Genomic DNA, 21,146 nt, shown 5'->3' with positions numbered 1-21,146 from the left:
TATCACTTTTTATGTGTTGTATTTTACACATAAATCGTTAAAATGGTTATGGTCTCTAATTACATTAAATTTATAATACACACAACAAAGAAAGTTAACATTTGAATTGTGTTTTAAGCACAGTATCTTGTTCGCGTTAATCAACACTTTTTGCTCATTCCATACACCAACGTGTCGAACAATTTCAGCTAAATTAATTAAATTCTTCAGAGTTTGTAGCGCCGTAACAATTTTATTACTTTCAGTCCATTTGGAATTTGATGATTCATCGTTTCCTTAGAGTTTTGATTGTTCATGATCATTGTCAAATTTTTTAAACATTTAATATAAATATGAAGTACATTAAACCAAAAATTTTGAACGATGATCTCTTTTTTGTGTGTGTCGTCACGTATTATTTACGTAACTACGTATAATAACTCCCTCTAGTATATACATAAGTCACTTTTGGGAAACGTCTAACTTTGGTCTTTTTTCACGCAATATGGATGACGATGCGATGATGATGACGTATCCCGTTCCCTATTTTTTATAACAAAACCCACACAATATTGTAACAAACTTGGTTGATTTTTTTCTTAAATCTAAAGATATGAGTTTCAAAGGGCGGAACTCCTACCTACCTAATAAAAAAACGTATGTGGTGCCTGGGGAAAGCTTTCAAAGGATCACATCCCACACGCTTGTATGCATCTGATTATTTTTTCGCATCTCTAAACAATGCATGAAGTGCCATCCCTAATAACTTTGAGAAACTAGTGTATAGCGTTTCAAATAATACTTTCTAAACATCATTATATGTAGCGGCATTAGTCTCATAATAAAATTGATCTGATACACGAACCAACCGAGGATGAAATTATAAGAATTCCGTTTTAATCATATGACTACGGAACCCTTCAAAAGCCACTGAAATTAAATAATCTCGTATATGAGTCGTCTATTATCAAAGGTGGCAATCTGTGCATTTGGACCAAAAAAAATTATTGATATGTCAATACAGATTGATTTGAATATAATCGTCTCCTTCAAAGAATACGGTTCAAAACCTGCATTAAATAAAGGTTAATAGTTAACCTGTTATTTATCTAAGATGTCGTTCCGAAGAGTTTTGTGACTGCCAATGGAATACAAAGTCAATAATTCGTTTTTCTGATTTACCAATCATTGTTCAAAAGTCAGATTGCCGGCTTTGATAATAGTCGACTCATATATTAAACACGCAAAAACTGACCGGTATGCGAATGTGAAAGCGCGTTAATAATTGCGCGGCTTATCGTGTCCAATGTGGAATTTATAAGAATTTAATGTCCTGTGAACGTATTTTCTACGATTTTTTTCATGTACAATGTTACGTTTCGTTTATTGAAACCGGTTCTATATTTTTTTTATTTACCGCCAAAACTTACCCAAAACGAAAATGTATATTATACATTTGAAAATCTTAGTATCACTTTCATGGTTTCAAATTTGGTAGGTCCACAACACTGTTTAATGATAAGGTTAAGGTAATACGAAGCATTCCTAAGTACTAAGCCACAAAAAGTTTCTACTTTTACATAATTTTACATATTATATTATATGAAACTAAATCTGTTTGTGTACAACATATTACGGAGGTTGACGAAAATAAATATATCCATTGATTATTCTTTTAACCTGTCTTCATTTTCGATTCCCAATTGAAAATCGGGGTCATCGATATTTATGCTTAATTTAGCGAATGAAAACTGCCGTCGGCCTTAAGTAAGCTAGTGCATTGTTCCCTACCCTTAGTATTCCCTTCGATAGCCCAAAGGCTAAACAACACGATACAGCTTTCATAATTTTAATTTTCTTTCAGACAGAATAAATAAACATTACAGAAATACCTGTTGTATTTGGCTAGGGACATTTACTAATTTAATTATATGAGACTAGTTGGTTAGTGCTAGTATTATGAGAGAGAAAATAAAATTTGTTTCATAAATGCATTTTATTACATAACATTTAAATATACGTCGTCTAGCTTTCACGAATCGAACAGTTCGCGACAGGCAGACGAAGTCGCTTCCATAAATCCTAATAAAATTAAAAATAAATAACTTTTACCACAAACGATAATTTTCACTACACTACAATATTCAATCATTAGTGTTACAAAGTTTGGTGTCTGATCAATCTAATAATGAGGTAGAATTTTAACCAGCACTAAAATACAAAGGCATGTTAAAATCTATATAAATCTCAAAAATTTTCAATTAAAGACAACAAATGCTAATAGCTTATTAAACTACATACCCAACATTCGTGACCTAAATTCCTAGACAGAACTCATAAAACTTATAAAATAGGCATACACGCGCTATGAATCAAAACCATATCTAATGAATTACGTGATCTGAAACTTATTGCATTTTCGAAGTCAAATATTTTATTCGGGAATAGTAGCTTCGTTGTCGGATCTGGCCCAGGGCGATAGAAGAGGACCGCTGGCGGGCCATGGGGCAGGTACGGCTGGAGCAGGGAGGAACTCAGCACGAGGGTGCAGCACGAGAGGTGACGGTGCTGTTGTGGCCGCAAATAATCTGGTAACCGCCTGTAAAAAAGTAATGGAGTAGTGAAAACGTATTATAATACAGGTACCCGTTCACAAGTCGTTGAATCGTGTTTTGTTGAACCTTCAAACCCACTGAGACACTTACGAATGAAAAGCCACTGAAATTCGAACAAACGGAACCCTTCAAAAGCCACTGAAATTAAATAATCTCGTATATGAGTCGTCTATTATCAAAGGTGGCAATCTGTGCATTTGGACCAAAAAAAATTATTGATATGTCAATACAGATTGATTTGAATATAATCGTCTCCTTCAAAGAATACGGTTCAAAACCTGCATTAAATAAAGGTTAATAGTTAACCTGTTATTTATCTAAGATGTCGTTCCGAAGAGTTTTGTGACTGCCAATGGAATACAAAGTCAATAATTCGTTTTTCTGATTTACCAATCATTGTTCAAAAGTCAGATTGCCGGCTTTGATAATAGTCGACTCATATATTAAACACGCAAAAACTGACCGGTATGCGAATGTGAAAGCGCGTTAATAATTGCGCGGCTTATCGTGTCCAATGTGGAATTTATAAGAATTTAATGTCCTGTGAACGTATTTTCTACGATTTTTTTCATGTACAATGTTACGTTTCGTTTATTGAAACCGGTTCTATATTTTTTTTATTTACCGCCAAAACTTACCCAAAACGAAAATGTATATTATACATTTGAAAATCTTAGTATCACTTTCATGGTTTCAAATTTGGTAGGTCCACAACACTGTTTAATGATAAGGTTAAGGTAATACGAAGCATTCCTAAGTACTAAGCCACAAAAAGTTTCTACTTTTACATAATTTTACATATTATATTATATGAAACTAAATCTGTTTGTGTACAACATATTACGGAGGTTGACGAAAATAAATATATCCATTGATTATTCTTTTAACCTGTCTTCATTTTCGATTCCCAATTGAAAATCGGGGTCATCGATATTTATGCTTAATTTAGCGAATGAAAACTGCCGTCGGCCTTAAGTAAGCTAGTGCATTGTTCCCTACCCTTAGTATTCCCTTCGATAGCCCAAAGGCTAAACAACACGATACAGCTTTCATAATTTTAATTTTCTTTCAGACAGAATAAATAAACATTACAGAAATACCTGTTGTATTTGGCTAGGGACATTTACTAATTTAATTATATGAGACTAGTTGGTTAGTGCTAGTATTATGAGAGAGAAAATAAAATTTGTTTCATAAATGCATTTTATTACATAACATTTAAATATACGTCGTCTAGCTTTCACGAATCGAACAGTTCGCGACAGGCAGACGAAGTCGCTTCCATAAATCCTAATAAAATTAAAAATAAATAACTTTTACCACAAACGATAATTTTCACTACACTACAATATTCAATCATTAGTGTTACAAAGTTTGGTGTCTGATCAATCTAATAATGAGGTAGAATTTTAACCAGCACTAAAATACAAAGGCATGTTAAAATCTATATAAATCTCAAAAATTTTCAATTAAAGACAACAAATGCTAATAGCTTATTAAACTACATACCCAACATTCGTGACCTAAATTCCTAGACAGAACTCATAAAACTTATAAAATAGGCATACACGCGCTATGAATCAAAACCATATCTAATGAATTACGTGATCTGAAACTTATTGCATTTTCGAAGTCAAATATTTTATTCGGGAATAGTAGCTTCGTTGTCGGATCTGGCCCAGGGCGATAGAAGAGGACCGCTGGCGGGCCATGGGGCAGGTACGGCTGGAGCAGGGAGGAACTCAGCACGAGGGTGCAGCACGAGAGGTGACGGTGCTGTTGTGGCCGCAAATAATCTGGTAACCGCCTGTAAAAAAGTAATGGAGTAGTGAAAACGTATTATAATACAGGTACCCGTTCACAAGTCGTTGAATCGTGTTTTGTTGAACCTTCAAACCCACTGAGACACTTACGAATGAAAATATAAAAAAACACGAATCAATCATCCTCACTCAAGGTCTTGTCACCCGTAAAAGGATATTCTTCCTTTAACGCTGAAATTGGTTCTTACCATTAAGTGAATAATCACAATTTCTATCAGATGGCTATCACTTTCAAATAATGTTTAAAAAAAATTGTTTTATCATTACGTCATATCAAACATAGCGAAGCCAGAAAGGTTACTTCTTCATTCACTAACTAGTTTTGGGTTAAAATTATCCTTCCTATAATCAATAATCCTTTCACCTACAACATTTTTACTTACATATTTTTACCTACAATATTTTTTCAGACATTCTGTTTTTGATCTGTAATCTTTAGCGCGACTGTGAAAAATGTTCGGAGTTCAATTGAGGAAAGTCATGCTACTTTATATTCCATGAGGTCTAACAATAGTCAAAATAATTTTTACATAACAAACGACATTTCAATGGGCCGTCGCTTGACAATAACGTTTTGCAATAGAAAATGTTTGTATTGATAAATAAAAATAAAAGTTGAATTGCGCAACAATAGCTAACTTTGATAGTAAAATTCCCATTACACCGAGGTATCTACATTTTTTTTTTTTTATTGCCTTTGTAGGCAGACGGGCATACGGCCCACCTGATGGTGAGTGGTTACCGTCGCCCATGGACTTCAGCAATGCCAGGGGCAGAGCCAAGCCGCTGCCTACCGCTTAATACTCTCCACAAGCCTCGTTTGAAGAAGGACATGTCATAGCGCTCGGGAAACACCGAGGAGGGGAGCTCATTCCATAGCCGGATGGTACGTGGCAAAAAAGATCTCTGGAAACGCACTGTGGATGACCGCAGTGGCTCCAGGTAGTATGGATGAACTCTACTCCGGTGGCGGGCGGTGCGATGGTAAAAACGAGATGTTGGTATCATCTCGAACAATTCCTCAGAGCACTCCCCATGGAACATACGGTATAAAATACAGAGGGAACCGAAGTCCCTCCGCAGACCCAGAGGCTCCAAACGATCCGAGAGAATGGGATTATCGACAATCCGAACGGCCCTCCTCTGTATGGAGTCAAATGGAAGAAGCTGGTATTTGGGAGCCCCGGCCCAGAGATGGGAGCAGTACTCCATGCGAGGCCGGACTTGTGCTTTATAAAGCAAAAGTCTTTGTCCAGGCGTGAAGTACCGCTTCGCTCTGTTAAGGACTCCCAGCATTTTGGACGCCAACTTGGCTTTGCCTTCCAAATGACTCCGAAACTGGACATCGCTCGAAACGTCGACCCCAAGTATCCCGATACTCTCGGAAGGTTGCAGGGATACTCCTTGGAATTGCGGCGCCATGACATGTAATAAACTATCGATAATAACTGTTTTTATGAGCGGTTATTAATTTGATTTCATTTTCTACACACAGCTAGCTACACATGGGAGAATATCGTGAGAAAGTTTTCTAAAAAAAAAGCTCAAGACCATACATACGTATAAATGGTATTATTACAGTCAACATTCTAACTGTACAATTGAGTAAACTGTAATAACATTTTCCACGAGTGATATGTATATTAAATTGCTTGTCAGGCTTATTTCTCGTAAGTATTTTCTATCATATTAAATGGAAGATTTTGCGAACTGTTTAGTTAGTCGCCATTAAATTTCATTCACTAAAATCATATTTAAATATTTATGCGATAAAGAAATCTATTTGTTTTTACCATCGATGCTCACATCTGGCAATAAATCGGTTATCGAAGCACATTGACGGTAGAACATAAATAGCTTAACCAATAACTAGCACTTTCATTGTAATTATGGCTATATTGCCCTTTACCGAACCTAAAGAGTAATGCTTCGTTGTTACAATAGGCAGAAAGTTGTCCGGGAGGTGTACGGACTCGCGATATAAGAAAGATTGATAGTAATATCAGGAGGGGAAACCAAGGGGAAATATTATCATGTGATGGATCGGCTGCTAGACTATTGGCGGAGTCTATAGACATCACAACGTGAATAACACCACCCACATTAAGATAAGAGGATGAATGAAGTTTCATTTGTATATGGCTGTCCCACCGCTCAGACTTGAATGAATAATTAACGCAGGATAGAGGTAGCCCGTACAAGTTTACAATACATCCCACCACGAGCATATTCCGGTATATATATTGGTGATCACAATATGCCGGTATTATATTTAGAAAACGCTGCTATCCATTCTACCTTAATCGCCCGTTATGATCTCCACGAGAATACTTGGGGTTGTGTTATTCTAGACTGACACCATACAGCCGGAACACTTACCTGGCTTACAGACACAATGAGCAGTACAACTCCAATGGCGAGGTTCTTAACAGATATTACGGCTAGCGCCATCAAGAGTGTTGAGATCACTCCCAGTGTGAACATGACTGGGAGGAATATGAAGGACAACCGCTTGAGGGCATTGTGACCGAAAGTACGACCGACGTCTACATCTGTAATAAAAAAAAAACATATAATTATTTTCTTTTTTTCTTTAATTTTCACGAATCATGTACGCATGTTAAAAGGCAGTTCCACCAATCGTTGACATGATTGAGAGAGAGATTAGTTTATAGACACCAGAAACACTAAAGTATTGGATATATCGGATTAAGAACTTTAAGAAATTAATATACTATACACATTAAACTTCTTATGAAACTGAAATCAATATTTGTGTGTTTGTTTGTTCGTGGTAATCGTTCGCACATGGTTTATTCAATTAAAAACGAAACACAATATTTAATAAGAAAATAACGATTTATACGTTCCTTTTTATTCTGATCCGGAAATTAGGCCAAAGTAATAAAATTTATTCTGTTGTTATCAGTCCTTGATCCGTGTGCGAATTTTAAATTTTGGTGAAGATTGTGATACACAGTGATGTAACGCTGATTTTAACAATTAAACAATTCAACAATTATTAGGTAATTAAAAACCACGCTGTTATCAAGAAGCGAGTTAAAGCATGGCGATCTATTGATTTGTGTATTTTTGATGCCTTTTGCTCTAAACGTAATTAAAATCAGCTGAGACACATAACTATATAGGGTGTGATAAACACAAGCTCTCTCCCAGCTATTTGTGCCTTAAATTGTGGAGTCTTTAAGTTTGAAATTGCTAAAATAATAGGAATTTTCTTAGTTAAATTCATATTGTTTTCACTTTACTGTTCTAGTTAGCTATTTGGAATTTGAAAACAGTTTTCTTACAGTCGAAACTGTTAATTCTATCGTTATTTACAATAAACACCGTGAGTGTTACCATCAATATGAGATTTATTTGATACGCCATTTTCGAAATCCCATAGCCTTATGGTAAAAGTATCGAGCGATCATACCGATGTTCAAATCCCGCAAACAGGTACGTACCATTTTCTCTAATGGAATACGTATTCGACATATCTTCACGAATCACTTCAACAGTAAACTTTTTTACTGGTGGTAGGACCTCTTGTGAGTCCGCACGGGTAGGTACCACCACCACCCTGCCTATTTCTGTCGTGAAGCAGTAATGCGTTTCGGTTTGAAGGGCGGGGCAGCCGTTGTAACTATACTTGAGACCTTAGAACTTATATCTCAAGGTGGGTGGCGCATTTACGTTGTAGATGTCACCCCCGATTACTCTCTTTAGTCAATCCATACCCTGGGCCAGGAAGGTCAAGTACCTGGGCGTTACCCTGGATGCATCGATGACATTCCGCCCGCATATAAAATCAGTCCGTGACCGTGCCGCGTTTATTCTCGGTAGACTCTACCCCATGATCTGTAAGCGGAGTAAAATGTCCCTTCGGAACAAGGTGACACTTTACAAAACTTGCATAAGGCCCGTCATGACTTACGCGAGTGTGGTGTTCGCTCACGCGGCCCGCACACACATAGACACCCTTCAATCTCTACAATCCCGCTTTTGCAGGTTAGCCGTCGGAGCTCCGTGGTTCGTGAGGAACGTTGACCTACACGACGACCGGGGCCTCGAATCTATACAGAAATACATGAAGTCAGCGTCGGAACGGTACTTCGATAAGGCTATGCGTCATGATAATCGCCTTATCGTAGCCGCCGCTGACTACTCCCCGAATCCTGATCATGCAGGAGCCAGTCACCGTCGACGCCCTAGACACGTCCTTACGGATCCATCAGATCCAATAACCTTTACACTAGACGCCTTCAGCTCTAGGAGCAGGCTTAGGGACCTCGGTAACCGTACTCGTCGAACTCGACAAAGAGTTCGCCGTGCAACCTAACCCATGAATCAGCTCGCTGAGTTTCTCGCCGGATCTTCTCAGCGGGTCGCGATTCCGATCCGGTAGTAGATTCATTCGCGAAGCAGCTACTCTTGAGTTGTTAGGTCTCCTTCGGAGGCGCTCGGGCAGTGGTTAGCAAATCCCACCCCTCCTGGCTGAGCCTTTGCTCACCCACCTGTCCTGGTGAAACTGGAAAGGCCTCCGGGCCACCAGTAATCCTTCAATAATAAAAAAAAAATAAAAAATAAAAAAACGTTGTAGATGTCTATGAGCTCCAGTAACCACTTAACATCAGGTGGGCTGTGAGCTCGTCCACTCAAGCAATAAAAAAAAAAGTAAAGGAATACTATTCTTGCCCTCTTGTGTCAGTAACTCGACTTAGTTTTTTCTCGCATTTAAGATGATTGGAATGAGGAAGATTGGAGTAAATTTTTATTCATAGATTAGTGTTGATTTCACTGAAGCCAGACGGCTGAAAGTTAAAAGTGTGCAAATGCCCAAGCAATACACGGAAATACTTAAAAAGGGGCACAGGTGCTCAGCTATAGTGTGGGGAGGTATTTGTTTTGAGGCATTTTCAGAAAGCTGCGTGATATATAGAATTGGTGGGGAAGCAACAAACAGCAGAGCGATCTGTAGGCTGTAACTGAAATTTTTTTGGAGTGCTATATGCCACTGCAAGAAAATGCAAGCCACGCACACTGCCGCCGTAGTTATTAGTTTATGTGTATTATCTATCTATGGTTATCAAAGTTTGCGGTCGTCACTGACAACTTGAAACAAATGCTATGGGGTGGCCAGCGCACTTGTTTATAAACTCTATAAATGTCTGGAATAAGCTTGACAGAGCTAACAAGAAAAGAAATCCTGTCCAAGCTAATTTGAAAGATCTTAATAAACATTACAGGGTGAGTGGGGAAATGTTGCGATGAATTCTTAAGACAGTTTTATTAGGTTTATGTCAAAGAGGCTAGAATAAATTATCAAAGTTAGTTAACGATTCTTTTAATAATTGGTCTTTTCGACAGTTGCATTTTTCAATTAACGAATACTAAGCTAAATCGAAATTGAAATAGATTATAGTCATAAACAAAGCTTCATATTTTTGTTAAGCGCACTATTTTTGTGTTCTCCTAAATTTAGTAATTAGTTTATTTCAGTAGTAAAACATTAACATTTTCTTACAAGGAAAACCTTGTAAATAATTAAACTAGTTTGCAATTAAAAAGATCGATATACCTACGTGAGATTGTTTCGTAGAGAATTTTATGACAACTTTGTTACCTTTGCTTAGAATATCTACTAGTCCCACAGGTGAAGCACCATCATCACAATTAACAACTGCCACGAAAACGGCCAAATATGCCAAAGATAATACCGTGAATTTATTGCACATTTTGTTTAAAAAAACAAATCGATTTTTTCGATCGATGAATTGTTGTCGGTCGCTTCTTAATGACTGATGGACTCCTGGCCCGACGCCCAGGATATAAACTGTCATCCGGAAGACAATGGTCGGCGAGACCAAAAAGTCATGACGAAAAGAAAGCGCAGGACAACGTGACCGTGCGGTAAAAATGGCCGACCTCGTTATTCGACGCCGGGTAAGGACCGACATAGAATCATTAACGTGGTACATCGCTTCCCCTGTGGACAGTGTCCCAAGATCCTTATCGCGACAAATTAGCTGGAGAAAGTGATTATTAAACAGGCCATTTTTGTGTTTATAATCCAGTCGAATGCTCGTGATTATTTTCTACGGCTGATAACATGTTAAGTTGATTTTCACAAATGTTAATTACGAAAGTTAAAATTATACTTTATTCCCAAAAAGACTTAAATATACAATAATTATTAATATAAAACAGTACCTATATCAAAAACGCGAAGGCACTAACAACGCATAGTTAGTCTAATTGATTCACCTAAAGTATACTTTTAAAGTATATAGAATACTACTTTCCTTTTATTTTGTAGCATACATAATGGTAAAACCGTGCAATTCGGATCGATTTAATTCGCAGTTTTCATTTTTCATTCTACTAAACTGTTGTTTGTCATGTTATAGTAATTAGCGAAACTGCAATATGCGCGTGTGTATCGTTTAATTAAATGCTTCGGTAGTCAGTTCACGTCTCGGAGAAATTCGATCGGATTGTGTAGTCGCTGAGGCGTCAATCAATCGGACGCGTGACCGCCGCGGCATGTTCGTATGCTAATTGCATTTGACAATATAGGTCATTTCCTGTCAATGAGGAATGCCGAAAAACAATCGAAACGACATCAGTTTCTGTGCACCTAGAATATGAAGCAGCCGAGAGAAATTCTCGCGTTTTTTTTTAATACGCTTTTATTAGCTTCTTCAGACGTATGTATGTTTGTAACGGAATCTTTGAACATAATTTTGACCCCCTTGAAAACATCGGATTAACTCGAAATTTGGTATACTTATTAAGGACCGATGACAACAATATTTAAAAAAAAAATTGAAAAAATTTAAGTTCAACTAAAAAATGAAAAATAAATAATAGTTTAAAAAAACTAACAAAATACAAAATGTATAACTACTGATACCACCCTACGCTTTTTTTACAATAAAATCATTTTTTCCTGCACTATTTTTAGTTAAAATTTATTGATTTTCAAATTGATTTTCTATTTTTTAGTTGGATTTCTATAAAAGCGTATTTTGTTATTTTTTTTAAACTACATATTATTTATTAAAACTTTTAATTCGAATGTTCAACCAGTACGCGCTTTTCACCTAAATTACTATGCTTGAAAACCTTAAGTAACATTTATCTCCTCGGGCAGAAGTGATTCGAATCCTTGTGGAGTTTAGATTTGCTGTATGTTTAGATTGACTTAGCTGCGCTGGACGATCAAAGTTACTTCATGAATTCTCAATGAACTGCTCCACTATTTTATTAGACGTATTTGTAAACTTGTATAACGCGAAACCTTGTACGCAACGTGAAGTGTTTATATTTGCTGTGTGTCGATAGAAATGCACCTTATTTGTAATATGCACAACGTTTACATTTAGGACCGCTTGGATTTAGGATTTAGGCAGGTCGGCGGTGGAGTCAGGACCATCAGTATGTTTAAAAGTTGGAGTTTCCGATAATCTTTATCACCTCAAAAACTGTAGCTATATGTAACGCCGGTGATAAGAAATATTAAATACAATAACGCTGCGAAATTCAATGGTCCCGAACTTGGTTTTTGTTTTATGTTAAATGGACACATACGAGAAAAATACGTACATCCAGATACCGATTTCCAAGCCTCTTTAATAAAGAAATCGACTCCGACAGGAAAACGAACTAGAGCCCGAGGTTACATTAAGCAGTCAGATTAACTAGGTACCAGACTCTTGAAGTAATCAAATAAAAAAGAAAATAATTTAAGAAATATTACTTTTACGGCTCAATCTCATGTTTATTATTGTCATCAAATTATATCCGACGTATCGAATACCTCACAGTTTTCGTGTACATTTTATAGACCACCGAAGAGACTAAGCCAATATAGCCCGAGAGCCCGTGGGATCTACCTGTATGTATTTGACCAGACCTGAATTTTCGTACATTGAGACCCCTATACCTACCATGCATGAGGTGGGGACTCACTAAGCTCAAAGTGGTCGACGCGCCGAGCGCTCAGGTAGGACAGGTACCGATTTTGACGGATTTTAAATCCATTTGACCACGTCTGCCGTTTTGAAATTTTGAAAATATATGATTATTATTATCGGAAAATAAGAATGGCAGACCATTATCGCGCATTTTACTTTGTGGCAGACCACTTTGAAAATGCTAAATTGCATTGAAAATGCAAAATTTTGAAAGTAATTGACTAGATCTGCCATTGATTTAATAATATGTTGTTTATTATAGTCTTAAAAACTTATATTGATCACGGCAGACCTCTACATTGCGTACATACATCAACATATAATAAAATCTTAGCTACTACCCGGCCAGATGTATATTATGTTTTCCGTTCACTGTTTTAGAGGAATATAATTTACTTGCGATTTACTTTAACAATGTATTTACCGAAATTAATATTTTTTATATTATATATACTAAACTTCATTAGTTAGACAATTAAGAAGTGAATTTTTTATGGAATAATTATAAATAATACGGTATAATGCTGATCAAAAAATAATTCAATTCCTCATTTTTATCATTCAACATTTAACTTGCCAGCTATACAATGCCAAAAAATCTAGTGATGTAGATGATGGAAGGTTCCAGCTATTCGTTAGCAACTATAAATATTCAGACATCAATGAAAATTATAGAAAAAAAAATCAAAAATTTGAGGCAAGCTCAATACCACCGCGTAAGAGTGAGCTTTATCAACAACTTTTGAGGTACCTGTCCTACCTGAGCGCTCGGCGCGTCGACCACTTTGAGCTTAGTGAGTCCCCATCTCATGCATGGTAGGTATAGGGGTCTCAATGTACGAAAATTCAGGTCTGGTCAAATACATACAGGTAGATCCCACGGGCTCTCGGGCTAATACTTAAGATGCCTAAGATCTGTATAGTAAGGCATACCTTTGCAGGACCCTCATGTCATTCCGATAGAGGCATCATTCCGATAGAGGCACCCGTCACGTGCGGACGTGCTCATCGTCCACTCGATCGCCCGGTCTTTGTTCGCCCGGCTTTTGTTAGCCCGGCCATTGTTCGCGCGGCCTGTGTTTGTGGTACATCTGCCGACTAAGTGCTCTTTCTGGAAGTTTTTATTTGTTTTGTTTCCTTTTGTTGTTTCTGTGTTCGTGGTACATCTGCCGACAAAGTGGTTTCCTGCAAGTATTTATTTGTTTTGTTTCTTTTCGTAATTTCTGTTTTGTTGTGCTTTTTCTTTGTTCTGTAGTAATCGCGCCGCATTGCCACCTGTGTTCAATAGAACCGCTCAGGTCCGAGAAGTTGGGGCCTCGCCGCAAGGCGAGTGTTTTCAAGACCCGGGGCCGCCCCACCTGGGTACTCAGCGATCATGGACGCTGTATTCGCGGAATTCCTCCGACTTCGCCACCCACAGCTCGCCTCGGAGTTTTTGGCCTTCAAGGCCAATCACACTGCGAGCCCTCTCGAGGACTCCGCCGCGCTCGCTGCTCCTGCGTCGCCTGTACCTGCGTGCAGAGCTTCTGCATTGAGCACCGCAGCCTCTGTCGTGCCTGCCGCTCCCGTGTCGCCTATACTGGCGAGAAAAGCTGCTGCGTCGTCCGCCGTGACCATCGTTTCAGCTGAGCGATCATCCGCGGCCTCCGTCGCGCCCTCTAAAACACCTACACTTGCTCGTAGGTCGCCTGCACCCGCCTCCTCGTGCTCCGACTCTGACTCGGACATGGAGGTCGACCTCGCCCCCGCCTCATCGACGGATGGATTCACCCTGGTACAGAAGGGTAAGAAGCGTGCCGCGGAGTCTCGAGCTCCCGCGGCCGCTAAAATTAGCAAAGCCGTGAACGCGTCGCGCCCCCGCCCTCAGACTCCCGTTGCGCCCCCAGCCCGTGCCACTCCGTCGCCGCGTCCGGTGGCACAAAATAAAACCCAGACCCCTCCCCCGGTTATCCTTCAGGAGAAGGCAGCTTGGGATCGAGTTTGCCTGGCCCTTAAGGCCAAAAATATAAATTTCACGAATGCCCGTAACCTCGCGAACGGCATTCAAATTAAGGTTCAAACACCCGACGACCATAGGGCCCTCTCTTCTTACCTCCGTAAGGAGCGTATAAGTTTCCATACGTATACGCTCCAGGAGGAGCGCGAACTCCGCGTTGTAATACGCGGAATCCCTAAAGAGTTAGATGTAGAGCTCGTAAAAGCCGACCTGTTAGAACAAGGCCTACCAGTGAATTCTGTGCACCGTATGCACACCGGTCGCGGTAGGGAGCCATATAATATGGTTCTAGTCGCTCTCCAGCCTACCCCCGAGGCTAAGAAAATCTTTAACACACAGACCGTCTGTAGGCTCTCTGGTATCGCTGTCGAAGCCCCCCATAAAAAAGGCACTCCTAGCCAGTGCCATAACTGTCAATTGTACGGACACTCTTCCCGTAACTGTCACGCGCGCCCCCGATGTGTTAAGTGTTTGGGCGATCACGCCACGGCCCTCTGCGCTCGCGACCAAAAAACCGCGACGGAACCGCCTAGCTGCGTCCTGTGTCGAACACAGGGTCACCCCGCGAATTACCGTGGTTGCCCCCGAGCCCCTAAAATAAATCGCCGCGTCGCCCGCCAAAACCGCCTCCGAGCTTCCGGCCCAGACATCAAAGCCTCGGCACCCTCTGCGTCGCAGGCTAAGCCAGCGTTCGTTCCGGCGGCGGTGCCCAGTGTCTCGGCCTGGGCAAAACCGCTGCCGTACACGAACACGGCTACAACTCCCTCCTCCGCGATTCGTCCCGCCCCCGCGACTCGTCCCTCTCCCGCGACTTGCCCTCCGACCGCGTCCGACAATCTCGCTTTAGCGATCGACTTCTTTCAGTCGATCAACTTTGAGCGCGTTAACGCTTTGGGCGACGCCATTCGCGCTGCCTCCACTGCACAACACTTTATCGCCGTTGTGCAGGAATACGCCGACGTATACGCGTCATTAAATACGTACGTCCTCCCCTCACTCCGCCGGTAATCAATGGCGTATATAAGTAGAATAAAGCCCCTATCCGTAACGATAGGATTTTTTAACGCTTACGGTCTCGCAAATCAACGTGATCAGGTTTCTGACTTTTTGCGTGACCACCAAATTGATATCTTTTTAGTGCAGGAGACCCTACTTAAGCCCGCGCGCCGTGACCCTAAAATCGCGAACTATAACATGGTCAGGAACGACAGGCTCTCTGCCCGTGGTGGTGGTACCGTCATTTACTATAGAAGAGCCCTGCATTGCGTCCCGCTCGATCCTCCCGCGCTCGCTAATATCGAAGCATCAGTGTGCCGAATCTCACTGACGGGACACGCGCCGATCGTTATCGCGTCCGTTTATCTTCCACCGGATAAGATCGTTCTAAGCAGTGATATCGAGGCGCTGCTCGGTATGGGGAGCTCTGTCATTCTGGCGGGCGACCTAAATTGTAAACACATCAGGTGGAACTCACACACCACAACCCCGAATGGCAGGCGGCTTGACGCGTTAGTCGATGATCTCGCCTTCGATATCGTCGCTCCGCTAACACCGACTCACTACCCGCTAAATATCGCGCATCGCCCGGATATACTCGACATAGCGTTATTAAAAAACGTAACTCTGCGCTTACACTCGATCGAAGTAGTTTCAGAGTTAGATTCAGACCACCGTCCCGTCGTTATGAAGCTCGGTCGCGCTCCCGATTCCGTTCCCGTCACGAGGACTGTGGTGGATTGGCACACGCTGGGCATCAGCCTGGCTGAATCTGATCCACCATCGCTCCCGTTTAACCCGGACTCTATCCCGTCTCCTCAGGATACCGCTGAAGCCATAGACATCTTAACGTCACACATCACCTCGACATTAGATAGGTCATCGAAACAAGTTGTAGCGGAGGACTTCCTTCACCGCTTCAAATTGTCCGACGATATTAGGGAACTCCTTAGAGCTAAGAACGCCTCGATACGCGCCTACGACAGGTATCCTACCGCGGAAAATCGTATTCGAATGCGTGCCCTACAACGCGACGTAAAGTCTCGCATCGCCGAAGTCCGAGATGCCAGATGGTCTGATTTCTTAGAAGGACTCGCGCCCTCCCAAAGGTCTTACTACCGCTTAGCTCGTACTCTCAAATCGGATACGGTAGTAACTATGCCCCCCCTCGTAGGCCCCTCAGGCCGACTCGCGGCGTTCGATGATGACGAAAAAGCAGAGCTGCTGGCCGATACATTGCAAACCCAGTGCACGCCCAGCACTCAATCCGTGGACCCTGTTCATGTAGAATTAGTAGACAGTGAGGTAGAACGCAGAGCCTCCTTGCCACCCTCTGATGCGTTACCACCCGTCACCCCGATGGAAGTTAAAGACTTGATCAAAGACCTACGTCCTCGCAAGGCTCCCGGTTCCGACGGTATATCCAACCGCGTTATTAAACTTCTACCCGTCCAACTCATCGTGATGTTGGCATCTATTTTCAATGCCGCTATGGCGAACTGTATCTTTCCCGCGGTGTGGAAAGAAGCGGACGTTATCGGCATACATAAACCCGGTAAACCAAAAAATCATCCGACGAGCTACCGCCCGATTAGCCTCCTCATGTCTCTAGGCAAACTGTATGAGCGTCTGCTCTACAAACGCCTCAGAGACTTCGTCTCATCCAAGGGCATTCTTATCGATGAACAATTCGGATTCCGTACAAATCACTCATGCGTTCAACAGGTGCACCGCCTCACGGAGCACATTCTTGTGGGGCTTAATCGACCAAAACCGTTATACACGGGAGCTCTCTTCTTCGACGTCGCAAAAGCGTTCGACAAAGTCTGGCACAATGGTTTGATTTTCAAACTATTCAACATGGGCGTGCCGGATAGTCTCGTGCTCATCATACGGGACTTCTTGTCGAACCGCTCTTTTCGATATCGAGTCGAGGGAACCCGCTCCTCCCCACGACCTCTCACAGCTGGAGTCCCGCAAGGCTCTGTCCTCTCACCCCTCCTATTTAGCTTATTCGTCAACGATATTCCCCGGTCGCCGCCGACCCATTTAGCTTTATTCGCCGACGACACGACTGTTTACTATTCTAGTAGAAACAAGTCCCTAATCGCGAAGAAGCTTCAGAGCGCAGCCCTAGCCCTAGGACAGTGGTTCCGAAAATGGCGCATAGACATCAACCCAGCGAAAAGTACTGCGGTGCTATTTCAGAGGGGAAGCTCCACACGGATTTCCTCCCGGATTAGGAGGAGGAATCTCACACCCCCGATTACTCTCTTTAGACAACCCATACCCTGGGCCAGGAAGGTCAAGTACCTGGGCGTTACCCTGGATGCATCGATGACATTCCGCCCGCATATAAAATCAGTCCGTGACCGTGCCGCGTTTATTCTCGGTAGACTCTACCCCATGATCTGTAAGCGGAGTAAAATGTCCCTTCGGAACAAGGTGACACTTTACAAAACTTGCATAAGGCCCGTCATGACTTACGCGAGTGTGGTGTTCGCTCACGCGGCCCGCACACACATAGACACCCTCCAATCCCTACAATCCCGCTTTTGCAGGTTAGCTGTCGGGGCTCCGTGGTTCGTGAGGAACGTTGACCTACACGACGACCTGGGCCTCGAATCAATTCGGAAATACATGAAGTCAGCGTCGGAACGATACTTCGATAAGGCTATGCGTCATGATAATCGCCTTATCGTTGCCGCCGCTGACTACTCCCCGAATCCTGATCATGCAGGAGCCAGTCACCGTCGACGCCCTAGACACGTCCTTACGGATCCATCAGATCCAATAACCTTTGCATTAGATGCCTTCAGCTCTAATACTAGGGGCAGGCTTAGGGACCCCGGTAACCGTACTCGTCGAACTCGACAAAGAGGTCGACGTGCAATCTAACCCATGCATCAGCCCGCTGAGTTTCTCGCCGGATCTTCTCAGCGGGTCGCGATTCCGATCCGGTAGTAGATTCATTCGCGAAACAATTGCTCTTGAGTTGTTAGGTCTCCTTCGGAGGCGCTCGGGCAGTTGTTAGCAAATCCCACCCCTCTTGGCTGAGCCTTTGCTCGCCCACCTGTCCTGGTGAAACTGGAAAGGCCTTCGGGCCACCAGTAAACTTTCAATCATAAAAAAAAAAAAAAAAAAAAAAAAAAGGACCCTCATGTCTATCTTTGAGTCTATGTCTGGGCGAACTGGATGACTGGGGGGTTTGTCCTGTGTATGAGAAATACCCAGAACAGACTAAAAGACACATATCGGTCAGAGTTAAGTAGCTCTGGACAGTGGTGCCAACCGTTTTGTTACAGATTTTACAAAATACAAACACTCACTTCTTACGATTCTTTTTTGTTTATTTTAATATTACTTCGTTTCAGAGATTAGGAACAAAACCATATCTGTACATATTATATTGATGCGTATATATTATTTTGTATTAATAATTATTGTGATAAAACTTCCTACTACTTAATACATGAAAATCTTATTACATAATAATATATAGTTAAATGATAAATTATACTAAAATGTTCTTATTATTTATTACACATATTTTGGTAGGCAGCGGCTTGGCTCTGACCCCGCCCGGCATTGCTGACGTCCATGAGCGACGGTGACCACTTACCATCAGGTGGGCCGTATCCTCGTCTGCCTACAAAGGCAATAAAAAAAACATAACTATAATTTAATATATAATTATTTACAAAAAATATTGCGAATTTCTTTGTATTGACTGTGCATTAATAATATTATTAATATTATTATATACCTAATTATAAGCTTTTCATGTAAATAAAAATACTTTTATGCATTGATGGTTACGTCAATAATTTAATACAAACTTTTTTTACCAGAAAGGTTTATCAAGAAACAGCAGAATAGATCAAAATAGCAAACGCTTTCGCTGGTAGTCATGTCAATGTCCCTACCATAAATGTTGCGAGTCGCGAAGTGAGGGGCAGCGAAACGGGCCAGTTCACCACCAGCGATGCGTGTGCTTGCCGCTATCCTCATACTCGCGTGGTCGTGCCGTGTGCGCGCATTCCAACAGACAATCACGTCACGCGTACTACATTCAATCGTAGGCGATGCAACAAACACACCTGTGCGACGCGTTTTAGATTGTACTCGCGAACTAGGCGTAGCGAAATGCTTAAACGCATTCAGTCTGTGGCGGGCAGAAAAGGCTCTCACGACTTTTGCAGGAGATAATAACGCATTGTTCAATTTGACCGAGGATATACAAGGGTTTTCTTGGAAGACATATAAGAATTGGTCCGATGATGAATTGTATTCGCAACTTTGTGACGATACTAAGCAATTGCTGCAGTATCGTACTATGTTATTTAATGTTCCCGGCTACAAGTTTGAGTTGGGATCAAAAGGCAACGGAACGCTGAATATCGATGTGATTTCAAGTAAGTTATATTGTATCGTACCTAATCTGCCGTTTGTATAGAATATCAGATGTTTAAAAACCAGAAAATTTGACAAAACAATTATTTTGATGTGTCCGCTGTTTTTTAAATTAGGTATTTAGTATCCGTTATTTAATAGCTGACCAAATTATGTTTCTGATAATTATGTAAAATGAAATAGGAAACATCGTACACTGAGACAACACTTATAAAATACATATCAATGATATTATTTCTGTATTTGACTGTCAATATTTGCCATAAATTGTAATTTTACGGCTTAATTTAAGTGCTGATTATTTTATTTCCAACTTTTCGAAAACTTAAACAGTTATCGTAGTTTTGAGCAGCTTAAGTGTTGATGTGATATAATTAACCGTATTAATTCGCATCGATGAGTACCTGATTAGAGTAATTTTGAAGACACATTGCTTGTAAAAGATTTTATAGTGTAAGTGCTCAGTGTCACAACTTTTAAACAAATCGAATGAAAGTGGAGCGAAATTAAGCATGAATTCGGTTTCACTTTTGACAAATTTTTGTTGTTTTATTTTACAGATAACGACGGAGAATCAGGCCGCGGTATGAAAAAAATGCAAAAAACATTCTACAAAATAGTACCTTTTCTATTGTTGCCGGGTCTCCTCATGTCGGCGGTACTGCCATTTGTCTTGCCAGCATTAAAAATGATGACCGTTGCTGTCGGCATTTTGAATAATATGGCGCTAACTGGCGCTGTTTTCACACTTCTCAGGAACAATGCATTTAATGACAGATATGAGCACAAAGTTTTATATGTTAACGAAGGCTACAAGAACGAGAAGCGTGCCAAAGTAAATCTAAAACCAGAACATCACGTGCACGACGATGTTGAATACGATATACCAGAAAAGTCAGAATATCAGGAAGAATATGTTATTGAAAATGATAATCATCACTTCGCTCATGAACTAAATTCAGATTGGATTAAAGATTATTATGGCGATAGATTCGTAAAAATTTAATCTTAATACAGAGGAAGAGAACAAACATGCCAATAAATCGCCAAATAACTTACCTTTTATTAACTATATAAGTAATTTATTAAAGCTAGTCTTATTTAACGGCAATACAAAAGGCGTTGCTTCTTTAGGATGTTTTAAACTTTGAAATAAGTTTTGATGTAATTTTAAAGAAAGCCTAATTTTATTTGTTACTTTTTGTCAAAAATTTTGCCAATTCTCCTTTCCTATGCATGCGATGATAGAAATTCGGTTATTATTAAGTTTGCAAGTCTGTTTCCGTTTTTAATTACAAAGTCAAAAAGTGAAAGTGTTTTATCTATCGTCATCCTTCTGATC

General features: G+C 40.8%; 2 protein-coding genes across 4 annotated transcripts; one reads left to right on the top strand and one right to left on the bottom strand.

Annotated features, from left to right (window-relative positions):
- Positions 1-3,779: 3,779 nt before the first annotated feature.
- Positions 3,780-20,500, bottom strand: LOC101743593 (protein apnoia). 3 transcript variants are annotated; one of them, XM_062671561.1, is made up of 3 exons: positions 20,428-20,500; positions 6,797-6,969; positions 3,780-4,401 (listed from the first exon to the last, which is right to left on the bottom strand). In XM_062671561.1, the coding sequence occupies exons 1-3, from the start codon at positions 20,453-20,455 to the stop codon at positions 4,237-4,239; spliced, it is 366 nt and encodes a 121-aa protein (XP_062527545.1). In that variant the 5' UTR covers positions 20,456-20,500; the 3' UTR covers positions 3,780-4,236. The 3 variants fall into 3 exon arrangements, with proteins under 3 accessions (XP_062527545.1, XP_004925566.1, XP_062527544.1); XM_004925509.5 differs by lacking the exon at positions 20,428-20,500 and adding an exon at positions 10,047-10,217; XM_062671560.1 differs by lacking the exon at positions 20,428-20,500 and adding an exon at positions 7,857-7,945.
- Positions 19,248-21,117, top strand: LOC110385080 (uncharacterized). The gene is made up of 2 exons (XM_021347590.3): positions 19,248-19,806; positions 20,365-21,117. Exons 1-2 carry the CDS (start codon positions 19,377-19,379, stop codon positions 20,808-20,810), a joined length of 876 nt encoding a protein of 291 aa, XP_021203265.1. The 5' UTR covers positions 19,248-19,376; the 3' UTR covers positions 20,811-21,117.
- Positions 21,118-21,146: the final 29 nt, after the last annotated feature.

This window comes from Bombyx mori, chromosome 12, assembly GCF_030269925.1.
Source record: "Bombyx mori chromosome 12, ASM3026992v2".
Lineage (NCBI taxonomy): Eukaryota > Metazoa > Arthropoda > Insecta > Lepidoptera > Bombycidae > Bombyx > Bombyx mori.
This window is presented reverse-complemented; position numbering and strand designations above follow the sequence as displayed.

Coding starts and splice junctions, on each gene's coding strand:
- LOC101743593 (XM_004925509.5), bottom strand. CDS start 10,158: ATGTGCAATAAATTCACGGTATTATCTTTGGCATATTTGGCCGTTTTC. Junction 6,970..10,046: donor AGTAGATATTCTAAGCAAAG/GTAACAAAGTTG, acceptor TTTTTATTACAG/ATGTAGACGTCGGTCGTACT. Junction 4,402..6,796: donor TCATTGTGTCTGTAAGCCAG/GTAAGTGTTCCG, acceptor ACTTTTTTACAG/GCGGTTACCAGATTATTTGC.
- LOC110385080 (XM_021347590.3), top strand. CDS start 19,377: ATGCGTGTGCTTGCCGCTATCCTCATACTCGCGTGGTCGTGCCGTGTG. Junction 19,807..20,364: donor GAATATCGATGTGATTTCAA/GTAAGTTATATT, acceptor TTTATTTTACAG/ATAACGACGGAGAATCAGGC.